This window comes from Littorina saxatilis, linkage group LG9 (assembly GCF_037325665.1).
Source record: "Littorina saxatilis isolate snail1 linkage group LG9, US_GU_Lsax_2.0, whole genome shotgun sequence".
In the NCBI taxonomy this organism is placed as follows: Eukaryota; Metazoa; Mollusca; class Gastropoda; order Littorinimorpha; family Littorinidae; genus Littorina; species Littorina saxatilis.
Genome location: NC_090253.1, coordinates 32,691,176 through 32,719,103, shown reverse-complemented (window position 1 = coordinate 32,719,103; position 27,928 = coordinate 32,691,176). Strand labels below are relative to the sequence as shown.

Here is a 27,928-nt window from a genome sequence, read left to right as displayed (position 1 = left end):
AGAATGCAAGTTTCCAGTACAAAGGACTTTCTTACATACTGCTTGCCTAAAATCTTTACAAAAATTGACTATATTCTATACAAGAAACACTTAACAAGGGTAAAAGGAGAAACAGAATCCGTTAGTCGCCTCTTACGACATGCTGGGGAGCATCGGGTAAATTCTTTCTCGTCCCAACCAATCAGTATGGGACTCCCCCTAACCCGCGGGGGGTCAACCTTAGTGCCGAAACACAACACTGCACTGTATTGCTGTCTGTCGCAGCGATACTGAATGCTACCGAATGCTATGCGGCACACGTGTTAAGGCGGAGTTAACAGTACAGACACGATCATCAAGAATCCACGCTCGCATTCAGTTTGCACGCCAAATATAGGAACAAAATCTCAACGTAGTGGACGTGTACAACACCACGAGACCGAACCAAAGTTGCAGAGTGTTATCTTGACATATATGAATTATGGAAAAAGCAGACGTGTGGACAATTGTAATGTTCTAATTGAAGCACACGTTTCTCTGATTTAGCATAATTCGTGTTCCCTTCCTGACAACGTTCTTCTTACCCCCCCCCCCCCACCCCCATCCCGTCTCCACCCTCCCCCCTCTCTCTCACAGACATACACACACTTCCTTTGCCCCGCCTCTAATCTTCTAATCTTCGCTTGCACTTTTACCAGCGGAGAAGACCTTCGCTCTTTCCGAGTCTCAACTAAATATAAACCTCATACCGCTCTTTCCCACGACACAAGGAGGTAGCTGGCAGACAGGTGAACGATAGAATTACAGACGGCAAACCAGAGCGAGCAGATCGGCGTGAACACGGCATCTCATGCACTCATTGCCAAACTCAATGGAGCCACCTCTGCTTCCACTGACCGACGGCAAGGCATCCGCACAGGGTCATCTCAGGGCACAGGGGAAGTCGATCTTGAGGGAGCAAAACAACAGCCAAAACACGGCCACTTGCGTAAGAATCTCTGTTAAACTGCTGGTTCTTACACAGAATCTATGTTAAACTGCTGGTTCTTACACAGAAGGGTATAATCAGAGACAGTCGCTGGTATAATGATACCAGAAAGTGAAATGCATGAGTAAGCCGAAAAAGACGACAGTGACGGAAACCTTTATTTCCTCAGTTGCACCTGGTTAAAAGGGTATAGTCGCCAAGACAAAATTCGTATTAAATGAATTTCGGTTGGTACCCGTTTCGAAAGCACTATGGCTAAATCTCTAAAAACACTAGCTTCCCGTTTTAGACAAGCTAAGACAGCAAGATGTGTGACAACATTTTACCTGTTTAGGGTCGCCGTGGTCGGCATAATTTGTAATACATCAATAGTTCGAGGAAAGTGAGCAAAAACAGCACAGATCTGTAAACAATACAGTCTTCGGAATACTTCTGGGTGACTCCAAAGTACTTCTGAAATCAGCTAAGGAAATAATAAAGTCATTTATACTGTCACTTCTCGCAAAGCTTTCCGAATAGTAACGACTGTCGCTGGCAACTAATATTTCAAACTTACCAGTTCTATGAAAATCTCCATCGTGAATGTGACACAGATGTGAGAGAACAGTTGTTGCTGACAAAGACCTGTTCAAATCAATGTCTTGCAGAGGATGTGTCCTCTCCTATGTTTCCCATCGCCACCCTGTGTCTTTCACTTTCACACAAATCACAGATTCAATTTGTTTACCCTTACTCTACTGATGAGCAAAGAACACACCAACATTTAATCACGTTCAATCCACTGCCAGCTTCGTACGCCAAGTCATCGAACATAACCCGGCATCAGTTTTGTTTATGTCGACATTTACAACTTTCAGGGAACGAAGCATCATACAAACTCTTCAGTCAAGAGGAGTGAGCAAATATGACACTTTGTCAATATGTCAATCAGAAAACTTTGAATCACAAACACCTAAACATGCACGTCCACGTGACGAGCTGACACAATAAACATCCAAATGGTTTTGTTGGTTTTCCTTCACAACACTTTGTCTTCTCGGACAGTCTTCATAATGTCCAAGTAGAAGAGAGAACCGACCATCAAGCATTTGTCAAGCAGTGCGCTGTAGCGACTGAGAAAAAGCAGGCCTGACGTGGGGGAAAAGGCACACAGACAATGGCTGTGTCCGCTTCACTGAAGCTGACCTGTGGTCACCCTAAAGGGGACAGTTCTACCCTTCCAAGGCTTAAAGCTGCTCTCACCAGACCTGTGTCTTGACCTACAGCTAAACACTCTCGAGACTATGAATGCTACGCCGATCTGACGCCTTTCTTAAAGCAGAAGGCACCTAAAGCTGCTGAATGAATTGAATACTCTCTGCACTGACACCCCCCCTCCCCCACGCCCTTTCCCGCCAGCAAAAAAAGAGAGAGAGAAACACCACTGTTGTATTCATAGAATGATGCCGAGACAATACTTGCAAGGGACAGAGGGTACTCTACGCGTAGTTTTCCCAAAAGGTAGCTGACACAAGCACATCTCGCTTTATAATTCATCCACCTTAAAGCTGTTCAACTTTCTCAAACTTAAATTCAAGCTACGTGTCTTGAAACCAGGTATCGAGTGGTGCTTTAAGTAGAGAGCGACCGATTGTCTTGTGTGGTGGGGGGTAAGTAAGAGCAGTGTCCGGCCCAGCCGACAGCCGGCCAGAAGGTGTGTGGCAGTAAGACTGTAACAGCGCTAATCTCCAGTCCCCCTGCCTGATCCCTCTGGTCAGCTGAGTGTCTTTGTCGGACTATGAGGAAAAGTCAGCTGCTTTCGAGAAACATCAAAATGCATATTGTATGCCAAACCTTATCGATTGTACAGCACTGCTAAACTTGTCAATTGTACGAGACTGAGTGCTAAACTTGTCCATGTCATCGAAGTTCGCCTTTGCGTTGATGTCACCGTTTATGGAATATCTCATTTCTTGGTCATTTCTTAGTCCCGTTCCAGCTACTGTAGATCTCGTCAAAAGGTTCAGCATTTCTTAGTCCCGTTCCAGCTACTGTAGATCTCGTCAAAAGGTTCAGCATTTCTTAGTCCCGTTCCAGCTACTGTAGATCTCGTCAAAAGGTTCAGCATTTCTTAGTCCCGTTCCAGCTACTGTAGATCTCGTCAAAAGGTTCAGCATTTCTTAGTCCCGTTCCAGCTACTGTAGATCTCGTCAAAAGGTTCAGCATTTCTTAGTCCCGTTCCAGCTACTGTAGATCTCGTCAAAAGGTTCAGCATTTCTCGTTGACCGAAGATGGAATTTTGGCCAAAGAGCCAACCCTAACCTTACTACACCCTACCTAGTTGCGTCGAGTTTGAATTCTGGGGTTTTCTGACAACCAGCTTATCAAAATCCTGCCGTGTGCTGAAGGCGTACAATATTAAAGACGTTGCAAATGTCGAAAACTCAACTTCATATTCCAGTTCATCATCGTTGGCAATAAAGAGCACAGTGGACAGTATTCAAGACATGTCTGCAGTGCCTTCGCCACTACAATCCAACCTGCTACGGCCGCGACAGACAAGTGAGAGTTTAAAACTATTCGATCTTGTCATGACTCTTCAACGCAGGAAGAAATCGTATCCGATATCCATCAATTCCACCACTCTATATATACAGCAGTATTACAAAGACGGCGTTGCAAAGAGGTAGGCAAGAGAGACACGTACACACAGTCACAGACCCATCCAGCAAAAGGCGGCTTATCTGCAGGTGGTCAGCAGGCTGTCCTGACGGAGGTCACCATCATTTATAGGACAATGGTCAAGAAGCTGAGGCCACAGGTTACAGCTAAAGCCGACAAGCACCGAACGGCCAGAAACAAATCCCCCAACAGAGTGCAGAGTGGGAAGTGAGATTCAGGGTGGGACGGAAAGGCACAGAGGAGGGTAGGTTTGGGCAAGGTTTAACGTCGAGTCGTGGCCTGCCAGTCAAGTGGTCATAAACAGCCGTTAACCCTAGCGCTGGGTGGTGAGAGAACCATAACTTGGTCATTTTGGCGACAATAAATCATACTCCAAGCTACGAATTTCATAAGACGCAGAACACAGGTGTATGGGATACAAAATAGACACATTTAGAGCTGAATGGATGGATAAAGGGATGTTAGTTGATGTTATTAGGTGGTTCTAGGTGATACGCACGTATACGTTACGACAGGACAGGAAACAAAATGAGAAATTGGCAACTGTAACAGTAATACATTGATATATAAATTGTAATCCCCAATAGAAGACTTGACTTAGGTTGTTTATGCCAAAACAAACACTCAGAGTGTCACTTTCAGCTTACGAAACAAAATCATTAAACACTAAACAAGCATACTGTACCTGCAACAAATAAAATGAACCAAACTCTTGCTTACAAACAAAATTATAAGCCTCACTAAGAACGCGAAGTAACGAGCCCACAGAATCAATGGCTGTTGTCTATTCAGAACGACGCCATCACTACTTATGTTTATACCTTTATCCGGGTCCAAAAAATCATGACTGAGGAGAAATTTTCATTCAGTAAAATCAACTGCTGTCCGAATCCCCCTGCAAGATAAGAAAGTGACGTCGACGGTCTACATTTCCACACATTGACTTTCTTTCTGTCTGTCTTTTCGTCTTCTTTGGTTTTTCTTTTACCTTTTTGAGAACGTACGCAAACGTGTCATTCAGCTTTGTTTTTTAACACCGTATCATAGCAAGGCAGACGCAGTGAGCTCTCTTTGTTAATCCGTGTAAGAGTGGGTGAAGTGAGGAGGTGTGCTTCACGTCTTGTAATCACACTTAACCCTGCCACTTACAAACAACTTCAGGAACAAGCCTTCTCTTGCTGATAATTGACACGTTTGTTTTTCTTTTTCAAGTTTCTCAACACGTGTTCCGTTATTGTGTGTGTCTGTTTTTCCCCTGTTCCCTGTCATCGTCTTTTCTTCTATTTCAACACCCGTCGGAAGTGTAGGGAGTAACACAACCACCATGAACGACCTTTTCAACGAAATAACTCAGCTTGTGAACGATACTAGGTGGTTCCATGCGCGTCACAATAGTATAAACAAAGTGCGTACATGCCTGCATGGTAAACTCTCTCACACACACACACACACACACACACACACACACACACACACACACACACACACACACACACACACATTCAGACGAATCCACTCACACACTCTTCTGACTTACCTTCATTGAAGCCTTGGATGCAGCAACATCGACCTCATCGAGGTCAGCCGAACCCAAGCCGATACCACTGTCCTCTTTGGTGATGGTCAGCGGTGTATCTGCAATCTTATCGTTTTTGGTACTCCCGTCCTCTTCCAGTACTGGGTCCAAAGACACAGCGTTACTCCCTTTGGTGAATGAATTATTCCTCTTGACTGCAGGAACAGAAGCACTCCCCGTATCCTCGGGGCTACTGTCCTTGGCAACACTACCGATGTCCTTGATCGAGTTGCCATTGTTGTCCTTGAGAATGGCAGCATTGTCATTGACATTGACCTTGGAACCACTGTCCTTCAAGGGTGCGACCGATTTCTCGGCATGCGCCTCGTCCCCACTATCACTGCTGAAGTCGAGGTCAGAGGGCGTGCCCTCCGATGCACTGAAGGTCTCGATATCATCAAGCAGCGCGGTGAAGGCCTGCTCCATGACTCTGGGTTTGCCGCGCTGTGTGGCCGCTGGTGTCGTCCCTACTGCTGCTGGCTGTTGTTTCCTCACTGGCTGTGCTGAAGACTGGGACACGACAACGTGTGGTGCCGCTAGCGTGACATCCTTCGGCTTCCTGTCGCTGGATCCTGATGGCAGTGTCGTAGCACTGACTTCTGCTGTCCCTGCCGGTTCCAGAGTCTTTTCGTCTGTTTCTTTCCGGAAGTTTCCGGTTTGTGGTGTTATCGTTTCTGTCTGTGTGAGTGACTCTGGTGGAGGCTTTGCTCCCTTAACGCCTGCCACTTTCGGAAGAATTTCTTCCTGGGCAGTTTTCGTTTCTTTGGGAAAAGTTTGACCTTCCAGAGGTGTTGCCTTCGAACCCTTAGCCTCTGTAAGACATGTTGCCTTCGCCGTTTCTTTGGGTAAAGCTTTGGCTTCTAACTGTGAGGAGGACTTTATGTTCGCAGCATTGGCCTCATTTGCACGATTAGTGACCAGTGCGGTTTTATCTTCCTTGGAAAAATCTTTCGCCTGCAATGACAAATCTTTAGCCACAGGCGGCGTGGTTGCTGTTATATCCGTAGTCTTTGTCTCTTTCGGCGTAAGTTCAGCCCGTAAGATTATCAGTTCGTTTGATTTAACTTCTTCAGGTGCTGTAGTCTGACGAGATTTCTCAGCCTCTTTTTGCCCAGAAGATGCGCTTTGCTTCTCGAGTGAAGGTCTTCTCTGCAAGTCGTGCGTGTTGAAAGATTCTGCTCGTCGCGGTAAACGACTCTTCGATCCCTGTTCAAAGTTGTCCACTCTCTGGCTGACTTTGAACGACTCTGTCCTCCTCAAGGAGGTCCCGCCTGCAGCAGAGACCGAGGATTTGGTCCTACTGGGTACAGCAGTGAACACTTTTAGCTGCGGACTGGAAGTCTCGCTCTTATCTGCCGCGGCAAACTTGTCTGCCAACGAGCTGACTCGACTCTTGGACACCGTCGTTTTCAATCCTTTCTCGACCTTCTGATACTCGGTCAAGGGTTGCAGGTCTTTGGAGGACGCTTCTTTCGGCGATTCCTTCTTTTCAATGAGATCCTTGCTGAAAGGCGTGTTTCGGATTTTCTCTCTCACCTCTCTGTACTTCGGTTCTTCTTTACGCTGGTCATTGTCGGTCTTGGTCGGCTCGCTGGGTTTTTGCTGGTCGCCTGGCTTCTCCCTCGTATCATTCGCACTTTTGATGCCAAAAGATCTCACCTCGCTCTTGGTCTTGGCGTCTTTCTCTGTGTTGTCGCGATTTTCTGAAGACGACAAAGAAGGCCTGGGATGGACAGCTTCCTGATTTTTCTCTTCCTCGGAGTTGACACTGTCACCCCTGGAATGAAGCCTGGCTTTAACTTTGTTCAGCAAGTCCCAGTTGAAGCTTTCCTTGCGGGTGACGGAAGTAGTTTTCGGTACCTCAGACCCCTTCGCAGCACTCTCGGGTTGGCCTCCTGTTGAATCAACTGCAGTCTTGGGACTGTCCTGCTGTGCAGCGGTGGCGGTGTTTCTGGTCTTTAGTTCGCTCTGGACAACGGGTTGAGCTTGCCTGGCAGAGAACTCGGCCAAAATTTTATGAGATCCGTTAGTCTCCTTCACATGCTCATTCTCCGGTGTTTCATCTGGGCGTTTTGACACCTCCCTTTCCTTTGTCTTTGAGAGTTCGGACAGGCGTTTCTCCTCTTTCTTGATAATGGGCTGGAATGGGCTTGCTGCGTGTTGGGGCTTGGGCTGGTTTTCAAAAGAAAAACAACTCTCTTGAAACTTAAGAAAAGGTTGGGGGACGTTGGCGGGGTGTTGACTCCCGTCGGAAAGGAAAGGGCTAGAGGGACGACGGATCTGGGGTCTGGCTGGCGGCTCTGCGTGACTGGCTGGTAGTGCCTTGAGGGGACCGGCTAGGCTGGCCGGCTGCTTTCCAAGTGGAGCGCCCTCAGAAAGGAAAGGGTTGGACCCGCGACGCTGAGCAGTAATGGACTGAAAGGGGCTCGGCGGTCGCTTGTCTGAGCTGACGCTGCCCGTCTGCGAGGGACTGGGGGGTCGTTTGTCGATGCCGCTTTCTGACAGAAAAGGACTGGACCCGCGACGCTGAACAGTGATGGACTGAAAGGGGCTCGGCGGTCGCTTGTCTGAGCTGACGCTGCCCGTCTGCGAAGGACTGGGGGGTCGTCTGTTGATGCCGCTTTCTGACAGAAAAGGACTGGACCCACGACGTTGTCGAGTGATGGACTGAACGGGACTGGGTGGCCGCTTGTCTGAGCTGACGCTGCTCGACTGAAAAGGACTCGTCGGCTGTTTGTCGATGCCGCTTTCCGATAGAAAAGGACTGGACCCACGACGTTGTCGAGTGATGGACTGAACGGGACTGGGTGGCCGCTTGTCTGAGCTGACGCTGCTCGACTGGAAAGGACTCGTCGGCTGTTTGTCGATGCCGCTTTCTGATAGAAAAGGACTGGACCCACGACGCTGTCGAGTGATGGACTGAACGGGACTGGGTGGCCGCTTGTCTGAGCTGACACTGCTCGACTGGAAAGGACTTGTCGGCTGTTTGTCGATGCCGCTTTCTGATAGAAAAGGACTGGATCCACGACGCTGCCCAGTGATGGACAGCACGGGACTGGGTGGACGCTTGTCGTGGTTGCTTCCTGACTGAAGGGGACTGTGAGATTGTTTGTCGTATATGCTACCAGACTCAAAGGGACTTGAAAGTCGCCGGAGTCGAGGGCTTGGTGGTCGTTTTATCTGCGGGGTGCTATTCTCTACCTGTTCGGCGCTTGTCGGCTCTCCGTCCTTGTGGAGGCTCCGAGAGATGAGCGGACTGGAAGGTCTCCTCAGCTGGCTGCGTTCCCTGCGGAACGGGCTGGGCGCTCTCCTGGAGGATTCGGTCTCTTCTTTAGCGGAAGTCTGATCAGAGTCTTGAGCCGAGTCACCTCCCTTCCTTGGAAGACTGCCGTTTGCCACAGAAGATGTGGGAGAACTTCTGTCGGGCTTCTCCAATGATCCTTGGTTCTCTTCTGTTCTAGTGACAGAGTTTCGACGAGATCCTGAGTCTTTGTCGTCTGTGTCTGAAGGGGTGGAGGGTCTCTTGATGACCGCTCGAATAGGACTGGGCCCTCTCAGTGTGTGCTCCCAGGACCTTCCGCCACCACCTGAACTCGCTGCTTTCTTTGGCTCTGAGACAGTCACTCCCGCTACAAAAATCCTCCCCTCTGGTTTCTGTGGTGATGACGCTGCAGCCGACTTTTCCTGTCTGGGTGCAGGAGAACCGTCTTTGCTGGTGGAGTCAACTGGAACAGGTTCAAGTTTCTCGTTTAAAGCAGTCTGAACTTTGTCCTGAACGAGGGCCGAAAGTCGAGCCTTGTCCTCTTTCTTCGCCGATTCTGGATCTGACCGTTTTGGTGCTGTATTCTTGTCTTGGAGCTCTGTGCCTTCCTTCTGTCTGATACCAGGGGAAACTGTCTGCAGCTTTTCCTCCAGAGCAGTCTGAACTTTCTCCTGAACGAGAGCGGACAGCTGGGCCTTTTGATCTTTCTGTTTTGCGACCGGCTTTGTAGGCGACGGGGTTTTGGGTGTCTCTTGTTTTCCTACACGGTCCTTTACTGCTGGACTGGAGGATGTCTGCAATTTGTCCTCCACGGCACTCCGAACCTTGTCATGCACAAGAGCTGACAGTCGAGATTCTTGGTCTTTTTTCCCTCCTCTATCCGAAGAAAGGGAGCTCTTAGGCTTAACCTGCTTTGAAGCGACACCCGTGTCTCTCTCTGCAGAACGCACAGGGGACCCAGTTTTCAGCTGATTCTCTGAAGAGGACCCTTTCTTGGATTCCGCACTTTTAGGAACGACCTTAGACTTGGCGCTCACAGCTGCCTTGACCTTTTCCTCCAACAGTGAAGACGACCCCTTTTCTTTCTTGGCAGACTGGTGTCTGGGAGAAGAGCGCCTCTCATAGGGCGTGTAGGCCACAGAGGCCGCGTCCTGTTGGCCCTTCAAGCTCTGGGACTTGGGCAGCGGAGTGGACGCGACCTTTGCTGAGTCCTTGTCTTTGCCTGTGACAGCAGAGCGTACTGCACGAGTTGTATCTTTGTCTGCACTGGTCGTCACGCGTGTTACACTGCTGCTGGCTCTTTCTGCAACACACAGAGTGATAACAAACACTTAAGAAAATGCTTAAAAACTTAACACACACACAAAAGCAATGAAGATAAGAGACATACACATACATACACACACGAACACGTACACACCCCCCCACACACACACACCCCCACACACACACACACACACACACACACATACACACACACACACACACACACACACACACATGCCTCGCATTGGGTCCAACTTGGGCGCAGGAGAGATCATTTTACCTTCAGCTACTGAAGCTACCCTTGACGTATCCGATCTTTTATTTGATATGTGAACAACAAGACAAGTTTTATACTTTTTGTTAACGCACAACACAACAAACCAGAATGCCACTCCTATGAAATCTAAAACTCGTAGTTTCTCACAAATCACCAGACGTGCTTGTAAATTCAAGATGGCCAAACAAACGTGAACCCAAAGACAAGACAATGAGACGAAGGCTTGCCCACCAATTATAGAAAAGCCTTTTCAATGGGGTTCTGTCCTACTGCAAACTATTAAGTCAACAAAGCAATTGCCAGAGTTTGAAAACAGGAAATGTATGTACAAATTAAAATGTTTCAATGACGCATTAAGATCCCCTGAGTTCTGTACCTATACTGACTCGTCCTGTTGGGTTTGAAGGATTTACAACAAGCACCTCTACTGATAGCCGACAAGCCAACGCGCCTCTCTCTCCCTCTCTCTCTGCTTCTGCCTGTCTGTCTCTCTCCCTGTGTGTATGCGCGTGTGTGTGTGTGCGTGTGTTTTAGCAGTGTGTGTGTGTGTGTGTGTGTGTGTGTGTGTGTGTGTGTGTGTGTGCGCAGTGTTTTGCTTCCGTTTACAATTATTCTCTGCTGTACATGTTAAAAGGACAGGTTGGAACATTAGGCTAAGCCTAAAACCTTAGAGCGGAGTGGCGCAGTGGTTAGAGCGCTTGCCTCTCACGCTGGAGGTCGTGGTTCGTCCCCCACTCGGGGACAAATACAAATACCCGATTTTTCCGAGCGCTCTCCAGTCCACCCAGCTGGAAATGGGTACCTGACCCTATTCAGGGCAGGGGAAGGCAAAGGCAGCAAGGGAGAGGAGATGGGCACCGCCCCCATAAAGCTGGCCCCAGAAAAGTTGAGATCTCTAACATCTCTCTCTCCCTTACGACCAGATGGTTATATGGGAATACCTTTACCTTTACCTTTAAAACCTTTGTCCATTCGTAATAAAGTTCTGAGCGCTCTCTCTCTCTCTCTCTCTCTCTCTCTCTCTCTCTCTCTCTCTCTCTCTCTCTCTCTCTCTCTCTCTCTCTCTCTCTCTCGCCATCACCATGTGTTCCCAGCATTACGAACAACAAATGTGGACACTACTAGCCGCCACACTGTTCACCTTTCTCTCTGGTCCCTGAAGGACGTGGCACGAAAGATTTCAACATCACGCAGTCTCCAGGAATGGCCCATAGGGTCGGAGGTTTGAACCTCTTTCTCGTCTTCATCTTGAACGAGTGGATTTCCTCCATGTCCTGCTTATTCATTGTTAGGTTTACAATTCACACCACGCGGAAATCAGTAATATCGTATCGTTCTCTCAGCTCGTTCATATGCAATATTCACTGACTCGTGCTTATTCACAGTGCAAGGTGACCATACACACGAACAGAAAATTAGTCAAGTTGTCCACGAATCATTCTCAATTTCGTAAAGCTGCTGTGTTCCCACTGACTACTCCAGCTCTTGGGGTGCTCCGGGATGTTGCACTAAGTTCCTCCGTCAAGACGATCTGACCAATAATGTTGAATTTAAAATCTCTCAGATCGTCATTCATAGCACGAGGGCCGTCCTTGAGTGAAGAAAACAACCTGTGCGGTCACACATTGTCAAAGAACAAGACACGGGTGCAGCTTTCTGACAGACACAGTACTAAATCCCTGATCTCGGATAACAAATCAACTCCGGTTCTTCAGACATTTTATACTTAAACAGCCACACTTTTAAGAGGTATTTTCCCCGAACTTCAAATGCAAACTTGTAACTTAGAGCTCCCACATCCGTGCATGCAATATTTGCGGAGAGGAGTTGACTGGAACACACAACGTGCACTTCCCCTGCACCACTCCATAAGGCTCGACCTACACCAACACGTGTCCGACATTCGCCTACACCCCACAACAGAATTGCACCCATAGGTACCTCTATAGGGTGAATATTTATCTTGCCATTGCCACCCACTCTAGGCGATCGGTCGACTGGACTTATCTGGGACTCCCCTGGTCTCCACCCGTGCCTGTACCCGGCCCTGGCAGCCCCTGATTAATCGGGGTGCAGATCTACCCCTACAATGTCACTCCGCGCAACCTTAAAGTAGAGCCGAACCCCCATACTCAAATGTGGACTTATTTTGAAGTGCGTAATGTGACTTTAACATTGCAAGATTTTTTTTGTTATTGGACAGTTGCTTTTGCCATGATCATTCATAACAGTTACAACATCGTAACCGCCATCCTTCGGGTTTCCTTGACCTGTCTAAAAAGCGAGTGCCAGTGACGTCATTCACACTGTTTTTCCCTCTTCGATTTGAAACATTCAAGTTATAACAATTTGTAGGGTCAAACGACCACTTCCCATTCCCTCACAATTTGCAACAGACAACCCCGGACTGATAGTATGAAACGAAGCATTTCTGTAGGCGGTAGAACTGCATTCTCTTCCATTTTGATAGTATGTTCAACGTGTGTGATGGCCGCTTTAAAGAAGAAACTCCATGAAGGCTTACTGTGAGGCGGTTTGCCTTCGCTTCTCACACATTTAGAATATATCTTTGAGCTGGTACCCAACTTTGTGCAAACACATTTGTCTCAATCACTCGTCTTTTTACTCTCGGCCTTTTGCGCACAGACCTACCACTGAGCTGACCTCGCAGAGTTATATCCACAATACAACTCAGTGGCCGCCCTCCATATCAGCTTTTCTGCGTGCAGACTGATCGCCGCCCTCACAAGTTCCACACCGCAATTGTCCACACTTATCGCAAGGCCAGCCATACCGAGTGAAATCTGAAAGGTGAACATTCCACAGTCACATAAACTGCGTCGATAAAGTCCCGATACATTGTGCTTCTAAGGATCGAACCGTAGTTCAAACAGAACCGGAAGTGGAAGTGGATAAGCGGCGACAATGGCATCAAAGAGGGGAGACAATGCGTTAGGGAGAAACGACGGTGATAACACTTCGCTCCTTAAAGTCGGCTCCTTCCATGTACACCCATAGACCTTCATAGGTCTGCAGAATGGTTCTCAATCAATCAATCAATCACTATGAGGCTTATATCGCGCGTATTCCGTGGGTACAGTTCTACGCGCAGGGAGTTATTTTTATTTTTTATTTTTATTTTATGCAATTTATATCGCGCACATATTCAAGGCGCAGGGATTTATTTATGCCGTGTGAGATGGCATTTTGTTTACACAATACATCACGCATTCACATCGGCCAGCAGATCGCAGCCATTTCGGCGCATATCCTACTTTTCACGGCCTATTATTCCAAGTCACACGGATATTTTGGTGGACATTTTTATCTATGCCTATACAATTTTGCCAGGAAAGACTCTTTTGTCAATCGTGGGATCTTTAACGTGCACACCCCAATGTAGTGTACACGAAGGGACCTCGGTTTTTCGTCTCATCCGAAAGACTAGCACTTGAACCCACCACCTAGGTTAGGAAAGGGGGGAGAAAATTGCTAACGCCCTGACCCAGGGTCGAACTCGCAACCTCTCGCTTCCGAGTGCGTTAATTACCACTCGGCCACCCAGTCCATTACTAAAAGAGTGACTGAATGCAAAGGCATGTTCTTTTTTGCGCAGCGTGCGTGTGGTCAAGTTTGATGTCTGCGATGTAGTCAACGTTTGGTTGGAATTGCCTTGACAAACCTGTAGAAAAGTACGTACCGACGCAGCTAGCTGGCAACACACACACACACACACACACACACACACACACACACGGCGAGACTGAGAGACAGAGGCAGAGTCTGATCTTCATTAAAAATATGATCAAAGAGACCCACAAAATTTGACAGACGGAGAGACAAGCACAGCAATTTACACTCCGCACCGTACCGATCTTAACACCTAGACCTCATCCATGCAACCTGCCCCCAAGCCGTGTAGCACAACCTACGTCAGAGGTACCCACGGGGTGATAAGTGCTAGAGATAACGTGTGGCCTTGTCGCCTGCAAACAGCCAGGAAGCCAGTGGGCAGGGGTTCAATCACCACAGCTGCCTATATAGCTATCACCTTAATCCTACAGCATACCCAGTCTTGCCGTTCCCAGACCGGCGGCTTTGTTTTATTGATTGTAACCTCTACTTTGGTTGTGAGTCTTCCACTAAGGCTTAGATTCTGTCTAGGTATGGGGGCAATGACAGGTATCACAAAGTTAACGTCCCTAGATCTGTAATAACGTCTCACCAAGGCCATGTTATATTTGTATCGACATGAGTCCTGGGCTGACATACGAATAAGACAAGGTAAGCCTTGATTGTGCTTTCGTCGATCAGAACAGACACTGACCATGCAGTAGCAACGCCTACTGATATGTGATTCTGATTCGCAGGTGATCAAATCATATTACTCGAGACACTGAGATTGTCCGTACCGAAAGACAAAGACGAAAACGGACGACACATCGTTCTCGATAACTCTGCCACGGGTTTGTTTACCTCAATTCATCACAGACTTCACGCACGTCGTTTTATAAAGTATTGGCCCTTCATTCATCAGTAAAACTAATGAACGTGCTTACCACTCAAATTGTGAGAGTTCTTCAATAGACTTGTTGACCAAGATACATTGTAGCAGTAACTGTTGAGACTGAACGACAGTTTTGTTTTTAATCATGCCTACGGTGGCGACAAGAAATGATTTCTTGAACTTGAAGCGGGAGGGTGGAGAGAGATTGAAAACGAAAGGAACATAGTATTTGACTCTCTTATCGCCCCAGAGGCAGGGGATACAAATAAGGAGATAAAACCGGCCATTCATTATATCGCAGATCTTTATGCTGATGTACCGGTATTTTCTACTACTGCAAGCCAAGGAATTCAAAAGGTGATGGTTTTTTGGTCTACATCGTATCTAGTCTGCACTTTGACTGTTATATTATTTTCGTATGTGGCTTCTAACTTTCCTCTGGCTAAGTCGCTATGTGTTTCTAATCGCAAAGCGACAACATTTCGCGACATATAGAAGAGCCATTAAGCGTATGACGTGTTTTGGGTGGTAGCTCGTTAGCTCAGTCACTTGACTTATGATCCGCGGGTCATGGGTTCCAATCCGGGCCGGAACCAACATGGGTCAGCTTCATGCACAGACTCAGATAAGGTATCCATGTCCCACCCCCGTGTCATCACTGTGCCACGTAAAAGATCTCAGTCATTCTGCCAAAAGTGCAGGTGGCTGACTACGCCTAAACACGCACTCACCTGGGTAGGGCGACTCTGTAACTACTAGCTTTCCACAAAAATGAAGCGACCTGAATTAACCAGGATTGGGGTAATAAGGTGCCAGTAGCGCGACATAAAGTAATGAACATTGGGGAAAATCAGTGTGAGAATGATTACATTCTTCTCAGCATTCTTTCTTCAAACAGCAAATCCTGCACTCTGTCCAACGTTAACATAGCTTCATGCCCCAGCTGATCACCACACTAATTATTCTCTTCATCACATCATTTATTCTCCGTCAAAGTGCGACCACCAAACGTACACACAGACAAATGGACATACGAAAAGACAGACCTATTGCGACATACGCCCTCCATCAGTCTTGTCCGCTGGGGTAGCCGAACTTTTGGAGAGGGGGGGGGGGGTGGTGTGGGGGTGGAAGGAGACATTAAAATGTTGACAGCCCCCACCTCAAACTTTGCAATGACATTTTACGGGACTCTTTGATGCAGCAGATGTAGGTCAGGGCTGGCAGTGCGGTAGTGCGGCAGTGTGTCAGTGATGACGTATGTCAGTGTCAGCCTGTCACAACGCTGCCTAGTTTCACTCGTTTCACCCCATCACCGCCCCATTGACTGTCAGCTTAGGGCCAGTTTTGCACAGTGACCTTCAGGCTGTGCAGCGTTTTCTGATCTCTTTAGTGACCTTTTCTCTCTTGTATAATCCATTATTGTCAGTTTGAATTCTACCGGAAGTGTCGGATTTAGCGAGAACACGACTAAGCTTCGTATACGTAAGGTATACGTAAGGCATTTCTTTTGGTTGGATGGTGGTGGGGGTGGTTGGGAACGGGAGTTTTGCGGTGAATTCTAGGGATGGGGGTTAGGTGGAGTAAATAACAGAAATACTCCAAATCTACAAACACAACTACGATCAAGGACAACTTATTGGAGCAAAAATTGAAACACCCCAATTCTTCCAAACATCATGTGATGAGACTGACTCTCACCCCCCCCCCCCCCCCCCCCCCCCCCGCCACCCCCCCCCCCCCTCTCCCCTCGCCTTCCTTTCCTTCCATATGCCCTCCCCCTCCCCTCTTTCCCGAATATACCGAAGTTCTTAGTTTCTCTACCACAAAGGATGCAAATCAAAAGTTCTGTCATCCAATGTTTGAGAAAGGACTTCACAGGAAGCCGCGTACGCGTATCTACTTAATTTCTTCAGACGGAGGGGCACCGAAGACGCAAGACACATACCCGCTGAAAGTCACGTTCCAATAAATTGGGTATCTCGGTTGAACAAACAAGCCGACCCCCTCTGGTCTGCACGAGAGTGGCGACCTTTACCTGGCTTCTCTGGTTCCCCCAGAACTGACCGTCCTTCGCTATGGTGTCAACAGGACAATAAAACAATTAGGTCCACCGTTGACCCGTAACAACTGGTCAAGCTGACAAATAGCAAACTTTCACCGCAACACACTGTGGACAAATACATGTGTTCGTGACCACAGACACTACCAAACAAGTTGTTGTGTTCCAAACACACGTCTAAAAATGGTGTCCCAGACAAGAAAAGAAAAAGAAAAAAAGCAGACCGCTCTAACCATCTACCAAAACAAAAGTATGTCAAGGCTGTGTCGTGCCAGGTAAGGAGGACAGAGGTATAATGCAGCAGTGAGTCACGGGAAGGTCAGTGTTTAGAGAGTGACCATCGAGGCGGAGGAGCAGAAACAAACGTCGTGTTTCTACTTTTGTCTACATCTCAGGGATCATTATAACCCAGCTCTTCACAGCGGAAGATCGTATAAAAACTCAGAGGATGCCCTCAAACGATCGTCCAAAATAGAACATGCTCCATGTTTTCCATAATTATCATGAAGAGTAACCGCCACCTTAGTCCTTTTTTGGACGGTTTACATACTACCAATCGGGTATTTTGGTAACCAACTGTCGCTATTTTGTAACACTTGTTTGTCCTTGTTTTCCAGTTTCGTGCCCAGACTGGGACTTGTTTAGCTGCGCTTGCTCCCTTCCTGCTTCCCTTTCAGCTCATGGATTTGTTTTCGTCATCGTGATAAGTACCAACAGCATTTTTCAGACTTCACATTATATTCCGCGACTGGGAATGTTTTCGTCAACCAAGTTTTCCCCATGTAACACTTGTTTTCAGACAAATCCAGCATTGTACCCAGTGTTGTTGTGTGTTTTTTCGTAACCTCTGATCTGATCTGTTGTTGGATTCACACCCGTCAAGAGCATCCTTCCATTTGGACACGTAGCTTCCACAGCTTGGCTGCTTCCTCTGCACCGTGGGAATTGTTGGCTGAACCAATATCGTTACCAGCATCTGCGTCAATCTGCGAACTTAATTCAGCACACGAAACATTCACACTCTGTACACGAAACATTCACACTCTGTACACGAAACATTCACACTCTGTACACGAAACATTCACACTCTGTACACGAAACATTCACACTCTGTACACGAAACATTCACACTCTGTACACGAAACATTCACACTCTGTACACGAAGACTATTTGGCGTTTGGTGTGTGTCCAAGGTAAAGAATATTGAATCCGGAATTAAGTTGTTTGCTGATGACACAAGCATGTATCTTGCATTAGAAGATGTAGACAGACGAACCAATATATCAAATCAAGATCTCGATAAAATTAGTGCATGGGCCAATAAATGGAAAGTCAAATTTAACGAGACTAAGACTGAATTGCTAAATATTCAACGTGATTTAATCCCCCCTCAACCCTTGTTTTTCAACAATGTCTTTTTACAAAAAGTAGATCAACACAAACACCTTGGAGTGATTTTACAGAGCACATTATTCTGACACCGGACCAACCAGTCCTAGCACTAACCCCATAATGCCAGACGCCAGGCGGAGCAGCCACTAGATTGCCAATTTTAAAGTCTTAGGTATGACCCGGCCGGGGTTCGAACCCATGACCTCCCGATCACGGGGCGGACGCCTTACCACTAGGCCAACCGTGCCGGTCTGACGTGATGGCAAAACTACAATAAATCATTCTGGCACTCAAAATTGCCAGTCACAATTGGTATTCGTCCAAACAGAATTCACTTAGACAACGACACAAACGAAAGTAACCACTAATACTCACAGCTTCTGTTGTAGAGTGAGTGTCCAACCATTCTCTAAACGCCTTATAGACTTTCAACAACAAGGGAAAACACAGAGACGACACCCAGCGCAACAGTCCCAGTAATCCTCACAGCTTTACAGGGATGGCAGTTTGTGTTGCAAAACGCGACCCTGTGCGGCACTACAAAGGGCGGGGAGGGGACTGAAGCCTTGGTAATTATCCTGATGTATGGGCCAGAGTGGCCGGGGGGATATTATCATGATGTATGGGGGTGTCATAACTTTCATATATCCCACTCCTGCCCACTGAACTAGTTTGGGCCTCTCCAGGCAGCGCCGCTGTGATTGCGAGACAAAGACCGCCACGACACGGCGCGCTTCACGGTCATTTAACACCGCTTTTCATCGCCAGTAGAGGGCGCTTTCATTCAAAATACCATATCCGGAGCTTCTCAGAATGTTTCCATACAAAGCACGCCTAAAAAGATAATGGGAGTTTCATTCTGTCTTGAACAAAAAGACGTATTCCAAACTTAGATGCATAGCACATGCTTCCAAACATGTAACGTTACTATTGGTTTGATTAAAGACAAGTTGAAACATTTTTTGACTGCATGCAATTCCAGAGCTGTGCTCCTTCGTGCAAAGACTACATGTAGACAGAAATCCGTAGTGTTTAACTTCTTTCTAATAACTACATCTACTTTTCTTGTTTATGATAATCTTAGTTTACGCCGGAAGCTACGCTTCATTTTTGCTACTGCGACTGACATGTCTATGGAAGATTCCTCCACGTTGTTGTGTCATCTCTCTTACTAAAGTTCAACGTAGGTCAGGTAAAACGGGTTCCTCTATCGGCACTAACTGCACTGCATCGCCGGCAAGATACGATTTATTATAGAAATTGCGGTAAAATGTCCTTTTCAGTTCTGAATACGGATGGCCTATTGCGTGTCCCAAACAATAAGCGCTGATTCATTATGTGGTTGAAGAACGTTAACTTTTTCTGCTGCAAAAGCGTTTTCACTATTTCACACAAATGAACGCAAACTAGCGTGGGGAGGGGAGGGGGGTGGGGAGGGGGGATGAGTGGTGGCTAAGAGTAAGAACCCAGGCAAAGAATACCTTACCGCATGTTACAATAAACATAACAATTACTTACTGCACGACGTTGTGTGACATGAGAACTCATCTATCAGTTTCATTATTCGCGAGGGGGAGGCCAGTTGGTAGGCAGTAGCCATTAATAACTGAGGGAGGAAGATATAGTAACGTCCTCGCTAAATTTATGTACCTACTTATCCACCACTACGGAAAAGACAGGGAGTGGCGGCATGTGTATTAATCCAAATCTCTCTCTCTCTCTCTCTCTCTCTCTCTCTCTCTCTCTCTCTCTCTCTCTCTCTCTCTCTCTCTCTCTCTCTCTCTCTCTCTCTCTCTCTCTCTCTCGTATGTTTACTTTTGAATGTATGGAAAATATAAAGCCTGTTTTGAAAAAGAACGTTATGTGGACACTTTATGGAAAGATGTGTACAGAAATGTCATCGCTCAATTTAGAATGGGTGTTTCACAGATAAATATCCACAGATATCGCTTCCAAAATTCAACAGAAAACAAGTGTTGCCCCTTTTGTGAAGATACATTTTTTGTTTGAATGCCAAACATATTGTGAGTTAAGAACAAAGTATTTAGCACAGTTTTTAAGTGTTGGTGATCAGTTGGGCAGTATGATTACCATGTTTAAAAAACAAGACACAGAAACAATTGTAGATTTAGCAAAGTTTTTGTTTTTTGCATTTCAGTTAAGATTGTCAATGTTAAATAATAATGAGGATTAATTGTCGCTGAAGGTTTTGTTGTTGCTGTATTTATTGTTCGGTTGTATGTATATATTAGGCAGCATTGATGTGCAAGATTATTGATAGAGGAAAGCTTGGAACAAACCACTGTGTATTTTGCATACGTTTAAATATCATGTTTTCTATTTTTTCCTGTGATTCATGTGTACCCCCCCATTGAAAGGGGCTGTAGGCCCATATTCAATTAAACTGTGTCAGTGTCAGTGTCAGTGTCTCTCTCTCTCTCTCTCGCTTTCGATTTGTATGTTGCTTACTTTGTCATTTTGTTGTTTATGTTTATTTGCTTGTTTGCTTACTTGTCGATTGTTTGCTGATTCGTTCGTTTACTTTGTTTATTTGTCATGTTGCTTTACTTGTTTATCATTTATTAGACATTTGCATTAGAAGTAAGGACCGGTTGTAAGAAAAGGCGTCGCCTTAAACCTCTATCCTTGAAAAATAAAGTTCCATCATCATCATCATCATCATCATCTCTCTCTCTCTCTCTCTCTCTCTCTCTCTCTCTCTCTCTCTCTCTCTCTCTCTCTCTCTCTCTCTCTCTCTCTCTCTCTCTCTCTCTCTCCACACATATGCGCGCGCGCACACACACACACACACACACACACACACACACACACAACACAACACAACACAACACAACACAATACAATACAATACAATACAATACAATACACACACACACACACACACACACACACACACACACACAGAAATTCTATATGACACAATGTCCCCAACCACAAGTCAGGTCGCTCCACACTTGCAACAGACAGAGAACGTCGTGCAGTCAACGCTAACACACAAGTCCATTGACAAACGACAGCAGCGTGAAAATAGCCTGTGTGCATGCCTGACTGCCTGCATTCACGCTGCACAAACCTCTCTCGTATTAATGAACAAGCGCTGCATCACAGTTTCGCCTACATTCATCGTACTGTACACTCCTAAATACCAATACAGTCGCTTTTCTCCTCCCACTTGCGGTGAGCGTTGGGCCAGAATAGAGAAGTTACGTTTCGTGCGAAGACTGAGCAGACGACGGCTACGAAGGAGGGGTGTTGCTATATATACGACTAGTGTCTGTCTGTCTGTCTGTTCGCGATGCACGGCCAAAGTTCTCGATGGATCTTTTTCAAATTTGGACACCGTATTCAGCTACACCCCGGACACAACCTCATCGATGAGATATTTCAACACGTGCTCTCAGCGCGCAGCGCTGTGCGCGCTGAACCGATTTTGTTTTTTTTGGTCTGGATCCACTACCAGTAACTCTTCCTTATCTTCTCCAGTGTTTTCAGCCGCGATTATCTCCCTTCCTCCGTGTGGCGTCAATCCATATTCCCGTTACTACGTTACTATTTGTAGAAGGTCACTGCACGTTAATATTTTTAGAAGGTCTCCAGTGTTTTGCGCGTTTATCTCCTTTCCTTCGTGCGCCGGCGAAGCCGCCGTACACCCGGCTTTGTACACCCGGCAAAGCCGGGTCCCAGGCGCAGCCTGGTATTCGGCTCTACTTCTTCCCGGCGAAGCCGGTACCCGGCGAAGCGGGTATTCATCTAGTTCATTATATCCAACAATTTGGCCGAATGGGGCATAACATTTTTTTGCAATTTTTGGAAGTAGCCTACATGTACGTACTATAACGCAGTTCTCGGCGTAACTTTTCCCAACCACGAAAAAAGTTCAGGACAGATGTGCCGAAATGACAGCAAAGTTTTCGGCGATTTGAGAGAAGTTTCTGCGTTTCGTCGACTACTGACGCCAAATTCGTGCGAAGATTCACACTTCATGTCTGACTTGGTGACTCTGTTTGCTTATAATTATGTCATGCCCTTGCATCAATCATTTTCCTTCATAAACTTTGTAAATCTGTAAACTCAGGATCAAAAGCAAGCAAATACAACGACGATCTCGAACTGGAAATACCACGCACTGTTCGCATTCGCAGTACTATAGTGCGTGCATCGTGAGAAACATAACCACTCTAATTTCAAGGCAAAGCTTTCCCTTTTGTTTTGTCCTGTGTTGTCGAGTTGTTGCTGCTGTTGTGTGCTGCACTGTTGGGATACGGTCCTTGGCAACGCGTGTATCTTCATCGATGCATGCCACTAGCTGCTAAATAGCATAAACGCTAATAATTAACATAATGAATGCTCTCATTCGATATACAAAACCTGTAACATTTTCTATTCTGATTATTTCGTAATAAAGCTAAAATTCACGGCGATACGTGATAATCATGTACAGTAATAATGATACTTCTAAACAGGCTCTTTTACTTAAATCGACAACGCCCCGGTCACAAGAGGGTTTTTTACATAAAAAATGTACAGCATTCTGCCATTCATTTTTCTCCCAAATGAGTTTCTGCTAAGCAACCTGTAGAACTTGTGCAGACAAGACAACGACAGAAGCATAGGAAACAGCCACGCCCAGTACGCCTTTAAACACAAAAATACTCACCTTTCTTTGCTCTGGCTGTTCGGCTTCTTTGTGCAGTATTCATTTTGCCCAACTGACTAACCTTTCAAGTTTTTAACGAGGAAAAATGGGTGACATCAAACCACCTCAAAACAGTTTGAAACGCAACACCTAGCACAGAATAAAATCGGTATCACTACACAAACCCACAACACTCTTTCAGTAAAGTAAAGATCGGTGTCCTGCTGTTAATTTTTCTTTGAAGTCTTAAACTTCAATTCCCCTTCATCGCCATCTTTTGTTCTCTTGAACTACAAAGTCTGTCTTTTCCGTCGCTTTCGCTCGATGTAAAAGCACCCGCGACGAGAGTGTCACCCGCTCTACAACAACTTTCAATGATGTTTCAAAAGTGATGCTGAACTCTCGCAGGGCTAAGGTTTTGAAATATTGAATAGAGACTCTCTAACTGTGTGCAAAAGACGCCGAGAAACCAAGACGACTGCATCGCCTCTCCAGTGATTGACGAAGACATGGAGTAAACTCATCCGCTAGCTGCGTCACTTTAAGGCCGTCTTTGACAAACAGCTTCAGTCTGCACAAACATACCTTCCTACCTGAATCACTGCCTGAAATTTACACACTTGCCGACATTAAACCTATCGCGTTTGTGCCTGGAATATAAGTGCGGACGTCCACATCTGGGCTGCTGTGAGCCCACAAAACAACCACACACACAAAACATCTTTAGAAGAAACAAAATAACATGACATAACATGCCTTCCGCAAGTGTCATTATCATGGTGGACGGAAACGGCATCTGGGCTAGACTGATGGACACGTCAAGCGTAATACATGCAGCTGGAAATAGCGGCTAATACGGCCTTTCCATTCCGTGCGCGAGAGGGAGACTAACTGAGAGAACTAGACACAGATGCTAGAAGAGCACAGACAAAAGGAGAAAATTTAGTTTCGAGTAAGACACCAAGAACGTGCTTTGAAGAGTGTGAAGGAACAGCAACAACAACAACAACAATTTCCGAAAGGCTATGCGCTGACAATTGCAGAAGAGAGTCGATTGTTAAGAGCTATTTAGCGCATTAAAAATTAATATGCACATGACCGTCCAGAGGGAAACACGTTGAATGGAGCAGTGTTTGCTGCATCTGCATACCTTTGCGCGTATGCTGCATCAAATTGACCAAGGTGATTTGCTAAGTCCTCGTACGTCGTATCAAAGGACATATGGGAAACTAGATGAACACCCGCTTCGCCGGGTAGCCGGCTTCGCCGGGTGAGTGGCGCACCGTACGCCGGCTTCGCCGGGTACCCGAATAGCACCGTACACGATTGACGCCACACGAAAGAAGGGAGATAAACCCGCAAAACACTGGAGAAGATAAGGAAGAGTTACTGGGAATGGATGTACAGAAAAACCAAAATCGGTTCAGCGCTGCGCGCTGAGAGCACGTGTTGAAAATTTTCATCGACCAGATTGTGTCCGGGGTCTACCTGAATATGCCCACCAAATTTGAAGCAGATCCATCGAGAACTTTGGCCGTGCATCGCGAAGTGACAGACAGACAGACAGACAGACAGACAGACACACACACACACACAAGCCGTATATATAGATATAGATGGTTCAAATCTTAAGTTTTCCACGAACTCACAGCAATCCCAGTGGAACCGCAAAGTTCTGCCGTCTTTGCTTCGACTACGATCGAAGATCCGTGCGTCCATTCTCATATCATGATTGTTGTCTTGCCGTTATTTTCAACGTTTGCTTTTACGTTAGAGCCGCTGCAGAGTTTTCTCGAGCAAATGATTAGTTAAAAGAGGCAAAAACTAAAGAATTACAACAAATATATAAACCAAAAGCATGAACCTTCGTGGTCTTAGTTCGTTCAGCGTTGACAACGTAACTTCTCTGCCACACAAGCATCGCAGAAGCATCGATCGACAGCGCAGACCTATAACCAGTTGTCACAGTTGAGTAATCTTGTCAATGGATTAACTCAATCGAAGAGTGTCGAATTTGTCCTCAAGATTGTAACCGTCAGACTGTTGAAGTTTGCAGCAACAACAACAAAAACAACCACAACAACAACAACAACAACAACTACAACAACAAAAACAACCACAACAACAACAACAACAACATTGATACATGTACTTGCATGGTGCGTTTACATCACAGAAAGGCACGAATGTTGTCGAAGACTGAACAGACGCGACTTGTGCGTCATGTGGTTTAAAAAAATAATTTAAAGGCACTCTGCCCATGGGAATGACAACGGCTTCAGATGTCATCAACGTGAGGATGTCAGCCGTTTACATAGGAAAACAGTGTAAGGCGTCTGTCCTGGTTCAATTGCGTGTCGTACCTCTATTTTTTGTAATCATTGATATTTTGACAAGTGGTTAAGGTTGAGCTGATTATGAAACTGTCACGTTCCACATGGCGAGGAAGAGGAAGAGAATGGTGGTAACAACAACGACGATAATAACCATGATGATGATGATCATGATGATGATGATGATGATGATGATGATGATGACATATTAGTTCATAATGTCCAAAATGGTAAAATAAATAAGATAAAAGACAATGAATGACTTCACACAAACACAACCCTTACCGCAATTCTCCCCGTATCCTTTACGCTCCGGTATTGCAAGGTGTACTGTGCAAGTGCTCTACACTAACTTTTCCTCCCCCTCCTCCTTCAGTCAGCGAGTCAGCAAGCCAGCCAGCAAACAAACAAACAGCGCATCTCAGTGACAACTGGCTGAGGACAAGAGACCAACTGCAACAGGGGGGTTACACGGCCACACGATGTCGCTACACCTAAACACACTCCCGTCACACACCCCACAACACTGCTCACTACCTATCTCCTGTCTGTCGCTTCTTCACCCCTCGGGCACACCTGGTCACAGGTATGAGGATGGTACAGGTAGATAGGACAGTGACGATGCAGGTAGGAGCGGAGAGACCTGAGGTAGGTAGGTGCAGATAGACAGTGGCGCGAGACTGAATTAAAGGCATATGTACGCGCTCCCGTGTTTACAAAGTGTAGTTTGCCCATAATCGATGTCAAACGCACCATAAGACCATGTAATGACGATATGTCGCCATGCGCGGACCATATACATGCATTACAGCTTGTTTTAGAGTCTCAAAAACTTTGGATGTAAACAAAGACGCGGAGTTATTTCCCTTGCGTCAACGCTACCTCTGTTGGCAAATCTATAAATAGGACGATCCAGATCAAAATGAAAATTAACATATCTCAACATTGAAGGGGTCCTAGACCACAATATTTTGCAGGGAACTTAATTTAGCATGTCTCCAGCTGTTGGTAAAGCAATTAGCGTGTATAGTCATCGAGTACATATGGCTTTAAGAAGGCAAGCCGTCGCGAGTGAGTGACCCCGGGGGGAATGAAACGCGATTTGACTTCTCGCCTTTCTCTAGGAAAATCCTTTCCCGCAACTGATGACTCGTAGGTCTAAAGCTTTTGCAGCGTGGCCTGGGTAGGGTTTTGTTGCTTCTTTTCCCCTGACACCCGGCCCTCATAGGAAAACCTCTCCCATCCATCCCCCCCTCCCCCTTCCGTTAGCTCGCACCCTGTACTTCTTCCTCGTCCTAAGATATCTAGAGTCCGCGATCCAAGTGTCCTGCTACTGTATACCAACCTTTGCCCCGGCGTAACCCCAGCCTTCAGCCTTGTTTTGTCAGCCTTCAGCCTTGTCCTCTCTACGTCCCAATCCCTGGGACTCTACTCAGCTTACGATATCCTAAACCATCTCATTCCTACCCCTGCCTTGCCGACAGAAACTCTAGCTCGTCTTTCCCTTGACCAAAACTCCTCGTTTTCGTCGTAGGCATTCCATTGGTCAGAACGAATTGTATATCACTATTTAAACAGGCACTAAATCTTATTGTATCTTCTGTTTTAGTAATTCTATGAGTGAAAACTACGTACGTGTAGTCATTTCAATGGGCAATGTGAAAGTGTAGTCATTCCAATAGGCAATGTGTAAGTGTAGTGAACGTGCAACAAGTCAACGTTTCGTCAATGTAGTCTTCTGAACTTCTTTCCTGAGTGGATGCTCACTGCAACACTTGCTGCTGGTTCCCCTCAGCCTGATATCGCCGCTGCTGCTGATCTTACGGGTACTTCCCACTCAGCTCGCTGGGTCCTCTTTTTCATTTCAGGCCTTTGACCAGAAACGCAGTCATAATTGAAGAAATCATATGCGCTGTCTCTTACATCTTCGGTATAATTTTACATCTCCTTTGCATAGTTTGATCTTCTACTATATGACTGAAAAACTAGACTAACCATCTATATCCTGGGGGAAACTAATGTCTCGAAAGGTAAACTCTGATTTATCATCTCAGGCGGCCTTCACCCATTGTACCCCCGTACTCCCCTTCTGCACCCCAGCTCAAGTTCTCTTTACTTCCTCCCTCACCACCCTCCTACCCTTCCACAACCCACAGGCCCCCCCAGCACCATTGATAACGCTTGAGTCGGCAAGGAGGCGAATAAATGTTTTCTGCTATTCTTCCAAGTCTGGTGTACCTGCGGCGAACTTTTTGTGGTGGTAGGTTGCTCACGCTGTGATGGGGATTGGAGACAGCAACGAAGCATCCTCTCTACCCCCGGGGGATATGGCTTTTGTGTGGCGGTTATGTGGGGCACGTAGTGTGGGGACCGAGATTTGTGGTGAAGCAATGATAGATATCACACTTTTTGGTCTTGGCCTGTTTGCCTTCTGGTGAAGGATGGGTGGCTTGGTATCGCTTCGTTGGCTGGGTTGCTTGTGTGGTGGCTTTGTGAAATGGAGTTTTGAACTCGATCACTGTAGTGTTCAAAGACGTAGAGAAAATCGGAGCCATTGCTCATATTGGTGATATTTTATTCTGAAAAACAAGTGACAGTATGCCATAATTATGCGTCCGCGAGTGTCAAGTTACATGAAATCACTGATGAAAAATCAACGTGCTGTCAAACATAAGTAAACATACTTCCCCCCGCTCCAACACACACACAGCTGGACTGATGTGAATTTTAAAAAAAAAAGACTTCGTCCGGCGAAACAAAGCTTGACAATGTGTCACGAGAGAGTCAGTGATGGATAACAAGTGTGAAATTGTTTACCCATGAACAGCAATAGAAAGAAAATAACAGATGAAATATCTGCACCCCTGCAGCCTGTAAGTCGGAATGCGACAAAATTCCTCTCTTCCCATCCCTGAAGGAACTTGGCTTCTACACCGGGATGGAAATGTTTCAAGGGTTAGGTGTGAT

The 27,928-nt window shown here is 46.3% G+C and overlaps 1 protein-coding gene across 12 annotated transcripts in view; it reads right to left on the bottom strand.

Moving 5' to 3' along the window:
• Positions 1 to 27,928, bottom strand: part of LOC138977037 (muscle M-line assembly protein unc-89-like) — a 184,227-nt gene that overhangs the window by 93,457 nt on the left and 62,842 nt on the right. For all 12 annotated transcript variants that reach the window (XM_070349935.1, XM_070349941.1, XM_070349940.1 and 9 more), the window contains exon 6: positions 5,166 to 9,769. In XM_070349935.1, coding sequence (XP_070206036.1) covers positions 5,166 to 9,769 — 4,604 coding nt within the window. The remainder of the gene's footprint in view (positions 1 to 5,165; positions 9,770 to 27,928) is intronic.